The sequence below is a fragment of the Salmo salar genome, chromosome 12 (assembly GCF_965601325.2).
Source record: "Salmo salar chromosome 12, fSalSal1, whole genome shotgun sequence".
Taxonomy (NCBI): domain Eukaryota; kingdom Metazoa; phylum Chordata; class Actinopteri; order Salmoniformes; family Salmonidae; genus Salmo; species Salmo salar.
Window position 1 is genome coordinate 49146929 of NC_138302.1, and position 11541 is coordinate 49158469.

The following is an 11541-nucleotide window of genomic DNA, read 5'->3' on the forward strand; positions in this document are numbered from 1 at the left end:
GATGTTTGATACATTCTAAGGCTACATGATAGGACTCTAATGATGATTTGAAAAAGTTTCAAGCTGCACACACTTCATCAGTCTCTCATTCACAATTTGGCAAGCACGTGATAATATTCTCACCAGGCCTCGAATTTCCCAGGGGCATCCCTCTTGTGTGGCCGTAATGCCCCCTGAAAGAATTCATGCCTTTTGCTGAAAAAAATAGGCTAATTATAATTCCCTTCTGCCAGCTGCCGTGCTCCGAAGCACCTCTCACTCACATGGCTCGCTCAGATGTAGCCAATACCCGTCACATGATCGGTTCCTTCTCTCAGGCATTTCAGCTAAGAAGTAGGCTACAAGTGAATGAAGACAGACGCATCGGGAACGCAAGCATTCCTCTTATCGAATTCCTTGCCGCATATTGAAGATGTTAGAACTGTCCACATTTAGCTTTCTTATTGTCTGCCAACAACATGAGTAGGCCTAACGAATAGCAAAAGCACTAGCCTATGTCAGTCTACTATCCCCCATAGTACGGAAGTTGACTTATTCTATTGGTCAATTTGTCCTTCTGTGCAAGAAATAAATATTCCAAACATATTCTGGGACAGTTGTGGGATGCGATAGATCCCAAATGAATACAACACGGCAATTTTTTTCCCACATTATAACCGCAGCAATGCACACATGGCAGTAGGCTATAAGTGCGAAGGTTCCAAAATGCAATGAATCAGCGGGAAAACACTGTTCTCGAAAGTGACGGCAAATACGATCATGCATGTAATGCTTTATTATAAAGGTGCATTTTTATGGTGAAAAGGATCTTCCCCAAACTTGAAACTCACGTCCTGCGTATGTATGCTAGTTAGGCGCTACACCGCTTGTGAAGCGAATTAATATGCTTAAATTTAATAAGTTATTTGACCACTAGTTGTGACACAAACCTTATAAAAATATAGGCATGTGGGCTAGGATACATGAGGTGTGCGACTATGATCTGAAAAGTTGCAAAGAAAGATGCCCTGTTTCTTGCCTTCCTGCACAAGCTGGACATCATTCACAAGTGAGAGGCTAATATTGTCACCCATCAGACTATTCATAATGTTGTCTTTACATATACTAAATAATATGTGTGATATTCGTTTTGATTTAGAATGGACCATTATCATGCACCTGTCTCGAAACAGGGGATTGGGGGAAAGAATACATGACATCTATGTACTTAATATGCAAATAGGGAATGCTTTTCCTATGGTTCATTTGTATGCCAGGTAGGCTATACTCCTGTTGTAAAGTGAAGCAATGTGCTTAATATTAGGAAAGTTGATAAATAAATTAATAAATAAATAGAGTAGGCCTAGCCTATAGAAAACTGATGGGATCCTCCTCTTTTTAATAGAGGCCATCAAAACTCTGTTTTCTCATCTACTGGCATAGCCTATAGAAATGTTGGCTCATGGGCTCTCATGAAGTGTTTGATTAGATTTTTGATTACATTTACATTGATGTCCAAGTGATTTAGAGGAACAATAGTGCTGAGTACTAGGCAGGAAGCAAGTTTGGAAGGCTACTAATGACCAGCAGCAGCATCAGAGCTTGAAGAAGCCTAATTACCGTGACTAAACGGTCACATGGATTTTGACTGCCGTCATGACCACCGGTGTGACGGTAATACAGTCACTGTAACAGCCCTGTGTGTGTGTCTCACCGGTCTGTTAGTACAGCTCCTTACTCCAGAGCTCCTTGTTCGTTTTGTCAATTTGCATGACAATGGAAGGTGCGTTGTTGTTTAGGTATTTGGTTCAAACTCCATTCATTGTCATTCCACTGACATTGGGGTATGTGTAATGTCCATATGGCGTTTCTATGCATGTTGACTTGCCTTGTTAATTCCCCCTGAGGGGATTATTCTAGTTGTTTTGGATTGAATTGACGTGAGTGTTGTCCGTTGACGTTTGCCACTAAGGTCGCGACTCCGTGCCTTGAAGCCCCCCCCCACTGACCTCATAGCTCACGGCTGGATTCTCTCTCGTCTCTCACTTTTCTCCCAATTGAATTTCCTTATTTTTTTCCCCCTCTCCTTTGGCTCTTTCACTTTCCCCTCTCCTTCTCTCTCTGTATTCGCTGCATTCCCTGCTCTCTCCATTCTCTTTTTCCACTCTTTCTCTCTCTGCACCTCCCATCTCCCACTCTCTCCCCCCTATCATTCTACCCCCCCAACCTTCTCTCTCCACCTCTCCTCTCTACTCTGGCCAGGCTGGCGGCGGAGTACGCCCGATCCGGCTCCTCCCTCTCCACGGACTACGGCAGCTGGCAGCTCGTGTCGGGCTGCGGCTCCATCCACGACCATGGACAGGTCGCCCCCGCCAACGACTCGCCCCTCCCCTTTAGCTTCCAGGACGAGGGGCCCAGCGGACGCATGTGAGTCTACGGGCTGCGTCACAAAATAGCACACAATCCCCTATGTAGTGCACTACTTTTGACCGGGGTTAGGTAGGCTGTGGGCTATGTAGGGAATAGGGTGCCATTTGGGACGCACACACGGATCGCATTCCGATTCTCGACTTTTCTCCCGGAAGTGTGCACTCGTTCACCCCCCCCCCCCCTCGTGCATTGGTGCAAGCATGGCTGGAGGGAGTTATCACCATATTGCTCACACCAGTGTATTCCTTTTAAATCCACGAGGGGGAATGTACGAGTACCCTTCGGCGTAGTGGTCGAGAATTGGACCGCAGCCACGCACACCTCTAACCCTCAGGAATATCTCTTTCTCTCTCTTTACCTCCTCTCTTCTCCCCCTTTCTCCCTTATTTATTCACCTCCTTTCTCTCCCCCATTCCTTTGTGGAAGAGGAGGCAGAGGCAGGGCTCAGTGGGCGGGGGGCTGGGGCCTCCTGTTGGGCTGGTCCACCGTTATATATGTGTGTGTGTGTGTGTGTGTGTCACACACCTGCAGGGTTGGATAGAGTTGGTGTGTGTTTGAGTGACAAAGCAGAGAAAGAGTCTGTTCTGGAGGATGTGTGCGTGGGTACCTGGTATGCGTCTCTCTCTCTACACTTGCACAACAGTGTTCGGCAGACTGTTTAGGCAGTCTTCGTCTACACACACCGATGGCCTGAGCTATCGCTCTCTCTCTGTGTGTGTGTGTGCTGTGTCTTGGAGGGGGTGCGTCAGACTAAAGTACGGAATATTTGCTTCATCATTCTCTGTCCCCTGTGAACTGGAGGTTTAAGTACAACTGAAGGAGGGGAACGAGGGAAGGAGTTTCTTTATCGTTCATCTCTTTTTTTTCTCCAGACTGCCTCTTCCCAGTGGGGGGACACCTTTCCATTTCAGCTTGATCTGGCTGCCAAATTGAGTGTGTCCCGAGAACAAGGCGGCATGGGCAAATGACATCTATCTTTCTTGATTTGATTTGAAGGGAGAGGGGGAACAGAGGAGGAAGTGTGCAGTCTGGGATTGCTCAGATTAGAAGTACACTGTCCTTCTTTCATAACTAATTGGTGGAGCCTCTCTTCTCTCGCCAGTTCCCTGTCTTTTTACATTTATTTTCATCTGGTCTTCCCTCTCCCGTCTCTTCTCTAACTTGTTTACTGTTTTTTCCCCCCGCATCTCTCTTTCCCTCCTTCCTCTCTCTCCCAGGTGCCCGTCTCCTTCGGAGCGTCAGGTTCGTTTGGAGGCGGTGAGGGAGGTGTTCCTTGCAGCCTACAGCTCCACCGTGGGCCTCAAGTCCAGCGCGACCAGCCCCTCCGGCGCCATCACAGGCCTTCTGGAGCAGTTTGCCCGCGGCGTTGGCCTCCGGGGCACCAATAGCATCATCTGATCTAGGATTAGGTCACCCACCGCAAATGTGAAATCTGGGCCCGTAGTTATCATATTCATAAAGCGTCTGAGTAGGAGTTCTGATCTAGGATCAGTTTTTCCTCTTAGATCAAAATGAATACAATCATATCGACAGGCATGACCTGACTCTAGATCTACCCTCCTACTGTGAGGCTCTTTGTGAATATGGTCCCCTCCCCCTCCTTCACCTCCCTTCTGCTTAACCCCGTCCTGTAACACCTTGTGGTTGAATTGCGATCCACGATCAGCGTTCATTTTGTCGGGGAAAGCCACATCCTGTTTCGTATGGACTCTAATAAAATAAAAGTGCAAATTTCTCTACTCTATCCAGGTGCTGAAGCGTCTTAAAAAAAAGCATTTTATATATATATATCTCTCTCTCTCTATCAAACCCAGATAAAAAAATTAAAAAAAATCTCTCCATTTAATTTTTTATTCATGCCTTCCAACTTACTCTCTGGACTTTTGCCTGTTTTTTTTTTTTTTATATTTTATTTTATTATTTTATTATTTTTTGCACATTTTTGTCAATTCAGGGAGTGGTTCGGGGGGATAACAATGCCAGCCACAGTATCAAAAAGGGACAGCTGGCCATTGTATAAAAAAATGTGCAGCATGGTTTAGAATAAAACTTGTCATTTATCTTTGTGGTTGGTGCTAAGAACGTGGTCAGAGTACAATGGACTTTTTACATGGGGCGCTTTTTATGTGGAGTTCTTCCTTTCCTGTTTTTAAAATAATTATCTGGGATTCAACGTGCTGATCGTCCTAAATGGAGGAGACCACACTTCTCTTTTCTTCAGTGACTGAACTCATGAAAGCTGCTATTCAGTGCTGAATCAAGCGGAAGCATAAACCATATCATTGTAGTGGATACTGTGGTTTACATACAAACAGCACTAGTCAAGTGTGTCAGGGCAACAGAAATATGTTTCTTTTATAACCTAATTCGGCGTAGAAAAGTCCGTCAAGCTGCATGTAGCTTTATTTTGTAGAATGTAATATGTTGAATCCTAAAACACCATCAGTGCAAACCTTTATTAGCCGATTTTTAGAATTTGTTAATTATTTCTAATAATCAGACTTGTGGTCAGATAAGTCACTTATGTGCAGACTTAAAGCAAAGATCAGTTTAGCATTGTCGCCATACAAAACATTTTTATACAGTCTTCCTATGTTTTAAATTGATTTAAACCGCACATACACACCATTAGACTGGTCCCAGATCTGTTTGTGCTCTCTTGGCGTGAACCAATCTGGGATCAAGCTACACCATCATTACTGGTGCTTAAGACAGCAAGCCAGGAGAAGCCAGTACCATTGCTGGGCTTTGTTAAGTCTTTTAAGGTGCTTATATTTGAGCCCACTTCTGATAGCTATTCATACGGTCAGTCACTTCATCTCTCAACTTTTGTCTCTCAGTTATGTGACATGACGGCTCCAAGCCACACCGCTTTCGGTCTTTGTTATCGCTGTACGTAAGTTTATGGCCTCGTTCCAGGCTGACTACATTGCAGTAGCCAGATCTCCCAACACATGGATAGGTGTTAAACATATTGACTTACTGCATGAGCTGCTCTAACAATATGAAAGACATGGCACAGAACCATTGGTTGATGTGAGCAGCGCGACTGCAATATAGACAGCCTGGAACACATCTCTTTTTGTGACTTAAAAGTGCTCTATTGCTGCATGAACAAGTGAACTTGGGGCCTACTTTGGATTAGTTCACTGCCACTGAACAATGGGCCTTTCAGATCACGTGGACAAGACTTTGACGCTTTCCAGACCGACTACATTGCGGTTGCCTGCCAGATCTCACAACGCTTGGATAGGTTTTTAACATACAGCTAACCGCATCATTTGATGTAGCAATCTGATGGCCGACTGCTAAGTTGGTTGCTGCATGCAGCACGACTGCAGTGTAGTTGGCCTGGAATGTGACCACGAGGGAGGTAGCGATTATGCAGGCAAATGGCAATGATGTGGCGTCATTGCGTTGAAAGAGATTAGTTTAAGGCAGCACTTACTGTTTGTTTAGCTTGTTTGCAACGCCAAATGGTTTTGACGGCTGCTGTACTGTACCTCAGGACCTTTTGTTGTGCCTTTTCAGCGGTAGCAGTGGAAGAGATTCACCCTTTTTTTAAAACCTTTTTTTTTCCCCAAAGTAATTTCTGTGTCTTATACAGTTAAAGAGCGTGTTGTTTTTTTTTTAAATGCTTTGTGAGAATCCACAACTAAGAGCTAGCTACTACACTTTAAAACACATAGTATTGGTCAGTTGAAAGGCAAGCTAATGGCTTAATCCTTCAATCACTTGAATGCAAAATGATTTATATTTTTCCAGTCTTTGTTCAATAACGTTTGTCTATGCTCAATGGCAATTGATCATAATGTACAATATTGTTTCTGCAAAGTCTGCTGGTGTGAGATCTTTCTGTCAATCAGTTGAGTTTAAGGGGAGATGGTGAGGGGTGACGGTTCAGGGATATCGGTGTGAGAAGTACTTTCGCTTGTCAATCAGTGTGCATGCAGACTGATGCAGTATTGGGACATCTGGGTTTAACACATTTGTACATTCTCTGTCTCATTGGATCTTCCAACAGTCTACTTTGTTGGAAGCTTACCTGGTGACTTTCTTTCACTTGTCCAATCCTTTAAAATCAAAGAAAGGAAATTACTTTGGGCCCTCCTCTCACCTTCCCTGAGCATAACCCATCTGGATGAGTTTGAGAGACAATTTAGCAAAAACATTTATTTTTTTAACTACCATCACATCCTGTTATCAAACTTCGATATGATTTACCACACCAGAGAAATTATTGAATACCGGCATGTCCATGGTAGGATACATTGGTGACACTTGGGTCTATTCCTAGGTCCCTGTTTGTAGGCAAAAGGCAGCCTGCCAGGCTCAGAGCCCCTAGACAATTTGCAGTTGATACATTCCTCTCAATTTACACTTCACTGGGTACATTATTTACCTTAAGGATTACGTAAGCACCTCACGTGATTGTTCAACTCATCCATGTTTTTGCATGTAATTTCCCCCAACTAATTGAAACTAGTGGAATATACAGTACATGCATACATTTTTTCCTAAATTAACCTTCATTTTAGTGTGATTATTTTCTTTTGATTTTACAGATGCTGCATTGCACTCATCTTCCTTATTGTCTGTGTGAAGAGATTGACACGTCATTTTCGAGTTGAGTCATTTAAGTAATTTTATCTTGTTTTTTGTTTTAAATTGCTCTTAATTCTCGCCAGAGAGAGAATCGGCTACATTGAGAAAGGTGAATTGATATGCAGGTGGTTATTATGAATAAAGAAAAACAAATAAAATGTTTTATGTACAATCATTTCCACCCTGAATCATTGGTCTTATATTTTAGGCTTTAAAAGTGTTGTGACTTTACCTTCATTAATCTGATGACTGTTAGTGGATTAAAAAAATAACTTGAATTGTTACCTGATTTAAATTAATCATGTAACAACTCATTAGGATTTGGGGCACCACGGAAGAAGTTGCTTAAAGATTTACCATTTCCAGAATTAAACTCTAAGGTACATATGCCTTTTCCTATTTTGTTACATTACAACGTGTAATTTAAATGGATTTTTATTTTTATTTCATGTAATGGACATACACAAAATAGTCCAAATTGGTGAAGTGAAATTTTAAAAATAAATGGAAAAGGAGTGTGCATATGTATTCACCCCCTTTGCTAAGAAGCCCCTAAATAAGATCTGGTGCAACAAATTACCTTCCGAACTCACATAATTAGTTAGATTGCACTCAGGTGGACTTTATTTAAGTGCCACATGATATATGCTCTGTTCTGAAAGGCCCCAGAGTCTTCAGCACCACTAAGCAAGGGGCACCATGAAGACCAAGGAGCTCTCCAAACAGGTCAGCGACGAAGTTGTGAAGTACAGATCAGGGTTGGGTAATAAAAAAAATATATATATCCAAAACTTTGTACATCCCACAGAGCAACATTAAAAACATTATTAAAAAATGTAAAGAATATGGCACCACAATAAACCTGCCAAGAGAGGGCCACGGACCAGGCAAGGAGGGCATTAATCAGAGAGGCAACAAAGAGACCAAAGATAACCCTGAAGGAGCTGCAAAGCTCCACAGCGGAGATTGGAGTATCTGTCCATTGGACCACTTTAAGCCATACACTCCACAGAGCTAGGCTTTACGGAAGAGTGGCCAGAAAAAAAAGCTTAAAGAAAAAGCTTAAAGAAAATAAGTGAACACATTTGGTGTTCGCCAAAAGGCATGTGGGAGCCTCCCCAAACATATGGAAGAAGGTACTCTGGCTTTTTGGCCATCAAGGAAAACGCTATGTCTGGCGCAAACCCAACACCTCTCATCACCCTGAGAACATGAAGCATGGTGGTGGCAGCATCATGCCGTGGGGATGTTTTTCATCGGCAGGGACTGGGAAACTGGTCAGAATTGAGGGGACACCTGTTTCAGTCTTCCAGAGATTTGAGACTGGGGTGGAGGTTTACCTTCCAGCAGGACAAATACCCTAAGCATACTACTGAAGCAACACTCGAGTGGTCTTGGAATGGCCTAGTCAAAGCCCAGACCTCAATCCAATTAAGAATCTGTGGTATGACTTAAAGATTGCTGTACACCAGCGGAACCCATCCAACTTGAAGGAGCTTGAGCAGTTTTGCCTTGAAGAATGGGCAACAATCACAGTGGCTAGACGTGCCAAGCTTATAGAGACATACCCCAAAAGACTTGCAGCTGTAATTTCTGCAAAAGGTGGCACACTATAAAGTATTGACTTTGGGGGGGGGGGGTGAATAATTATGCACGCTCAAGTTTTCAGTTTTTTTGTCTTATTTGTTTGTTTCACAATAAAAATATTTTGCATCTTCAAAGTGGTAGGCATGTTGTATAAATCAAATGAGACAAACCCCCCCAAAAATCTATTTTAATTCCAGGTTGTAAGGCAACAAAATAGGAAAAATGCCAAGGGGGGTGAATACTTTCGCAAGCCACTGTATCTATTTTATCGAAAGACAGTCATCTTATTAATCATTACCTCTTATCATATGCATCATTCTGAACATTGTATTCTCCTTGCATCTGCAAAAACCCCAGCCTTGATCATTATTCAGTACTACACAAATTGGTTTAATTTTTTATTTACTAGCTAACTAAAAAAATAACACAGAATACACACACGCACTTAATACATGAAACAAAGGTCCCTAGCGGACTCACACAATATGGCATTTTACCCAACAACATGGAGAGAGAGAGAGAAAAAGGCACACTTACAGTTGAAACATTTCATAATTATTCTTAGTAATGTTAATCACATACATTACCAGTCATAAGTTTTAGAACACCGACTCATTCAAGGGTTTTTATTTATTTGTAATATTTCCTACATGTAGAATAATATCCCGAAGACATCAAAAATATGAAATAACACATATGTAGTAACCAAAAAAGTGTTAAACAAATCAAAATATATTTTATATTTGAGATTCTTCAAATAGCCACCCTTTGCCTTGATGACAGCTTTGCACTCGCTTGGCATTCTCTCATCCAGCTTCACCTGGAATGCTTTTCCAACAGTCTTGAAGGAGTCCCACATATGCTGAGCACTTGTTGGCTGCTTTTCCTTCACTCTGCAGTCCTATATGGATGATCTCCGTATGTGTATTTCCCACCGTGAAGCATGGAGAGAGGGATGGTGTAGGCGTGCTTTGCTGGTGACAAGGTCAGTGACTCATCCCAAACCATCTCAATTTGTTTGAGGTCGGGGGATTGTGGAGGCCAGGTCATCTGATGCAGCACTCCATCACTCTCCTTCTTGGTAAAATAGCTCTGACACAGCCTGGAGGTGTGTTGGGTCATTGTCCTGTTGAAAAACAAATGATTGTCCCACTAAGTGCAAACCAGATGGGATGGCTTATCACTGCAGAATGCTGTGGTAGCCATGCTGGTTAAGTATGCCTTGAATTCTACATAAATCACTGACCTTGTCACCAGCAAAGCACCCCTACACCATAACACCACCTCTTCCATGCTTCATGGTGGGAAATACACATACGGAGATCATCCGTTCACCCACACCGTGTCTCACAAAATCTCCAATTTGGATTCCAGACCAAAGGACACATTTCTACGGGTCTAATGTCCATTTCTCATGTTTCTTCTGCAAGTATCTTCTTATTGGTGTCCTTTAGTATTGGTGTCCTTTAGTAGTGGTTCTTTGCAGCAATTCGACCATGAAAGCCTGATTCACACAGTCTACTCTGAAGAGTTGATGTTGAGATGCGTCTGTTACTTGAACTCTGTGAAGCATTCTTTTGGGCTGCAATTTCTGAAGCTGGTAATTCTAATGAACTTATCCTCTGCAGCAGAGGTAACTCTGGGTCTTCCATTCCTGTGGCGGTCTTGATGAGAGCCAGTTCCATCATAGCGCTTGATGGGTTTTGCAACTGCACTTGAAGAAACATTCAAAGTTCTTGAAATGTTCCAAATTGACTGACCTTCAAGTCTTAAACTAATGATGGACTGTCGTTTCTCTTTGCTTATTTGAGCTGTTATTGCCATAATACGGACTTAGCCCTATTTGGTAAAAGACCATCTTCTGTATACCACCCCTACTTTGTCACAACACAACTGATTGGCTCAAACGCATTAAAAAGGAAAGAAATTCCACAAATTAACTTTTAACAAGGCACACCTATTAATTGAAATGCATTCCAGGTGACTACCTCGTGAAGCTGGTTGAGAGAATGCCAAGAGTGTGCAACGCTGTCATGAAGGCAAAGGGTGGCTATTTGAAAAATCTCAAATATAAAATATATTTTGATTTGTTTCACACTTTTTTGGTTACAACATGATTCCATATTAGTTATTTCATAGTTTTGATGTCTTCACTATTATTCTCCTATGTAGAAAATAGTAAAAATAAATAAAAACCCTTGAATGAGTAGGTGTTCTAAAACTTTTGCCCGCTTTGGAATAAGAAATCATGAATGTATTTACGTGTGGATGCCCTTGTCCGTCGTGTAGTCCTGAACAGAAATACAGAGTTCACTCTTCCTTTCGCTCCTGAAGCTGCTTATTTAAAGATAAGCCAGCCGTGCCGATGTTTCCAGTGGGGTGATGAGAGTAGCGTACAGTGACTTGAGACTCGTAGTAGGATGGGGTGGTTTGAAGAGTTTGAGATATTTGACTTAGGACAGCTAATCAGCTGTACACAGTGATTGTCTGAGAAGGGAGTTTGTCGCCTCTTCCTCCTCGTGTTCATAGTCAGGATTTAGACCACTTCAGACGTGGGCTGCAGCTCCCCGTCTTTCCTGGTTCAAAGAAAGGTGAGTTTATTTCTTCACCTCTTGTTGAGGTTCAAAGTTCCAACCATTTCAGACATGTAGCTACCGCTCCATGCTTTTTTGGTCTAATGTTAATTTCGTTTCGTTCTTACATATGCACAGTTTATAGGAGATAAATTATGGAAGTATAAGATAATCTTTCACATTATATATACAACGTATTGGATGGAAACTTGACAGATAAAGGGTATATACTTTCCCAGTTACAGTATTTTGTCCATACAGTTTTTAATGATGTTACAAAATGATCAGCAGTATAATATTTGTTTTCCATAGCTCCCCACAGACCATTGCCCACATTGTTATGTTAGGGATATTGTTCCATTATCCA

General features: G+C 42.2%; 1 protein-coding gene across 2 annotated transcripts in view; it reads left to right on the top strand.

Annotated features, from left to right (window-relative positions):
- Positions 1 to 7189, top strand: part of LOC106565250 (phosphatidylinositol-3,5-bisphosphate 3-phosphatase MTMR14) — a 46181-nt gene extending 38992 nt beyond the window's left edge. The window contains exons 18-19 of one of the 2 annotated variants that reach the window (XM_014132148.3): positions 2242 to 2406; positions 3627 to 7189. In XM_014132148.3, coding sequence (XP_013987623.1) covers positions 2242 to 2406; positions 3627 to 3807 — 346 coding nt within the window. In that variant the 3' untranslated portion in view covers positions 3808 to 7189. The remainder of the gene's footprint in view (positions 1 to 2241; positions 2407 to 3626) is intronic. The other variant, XM_014132150.3, reaches the window with a different exon arrangement.
- Positions 7190 to 11541: the final 4352 nt, after the last annotated feature.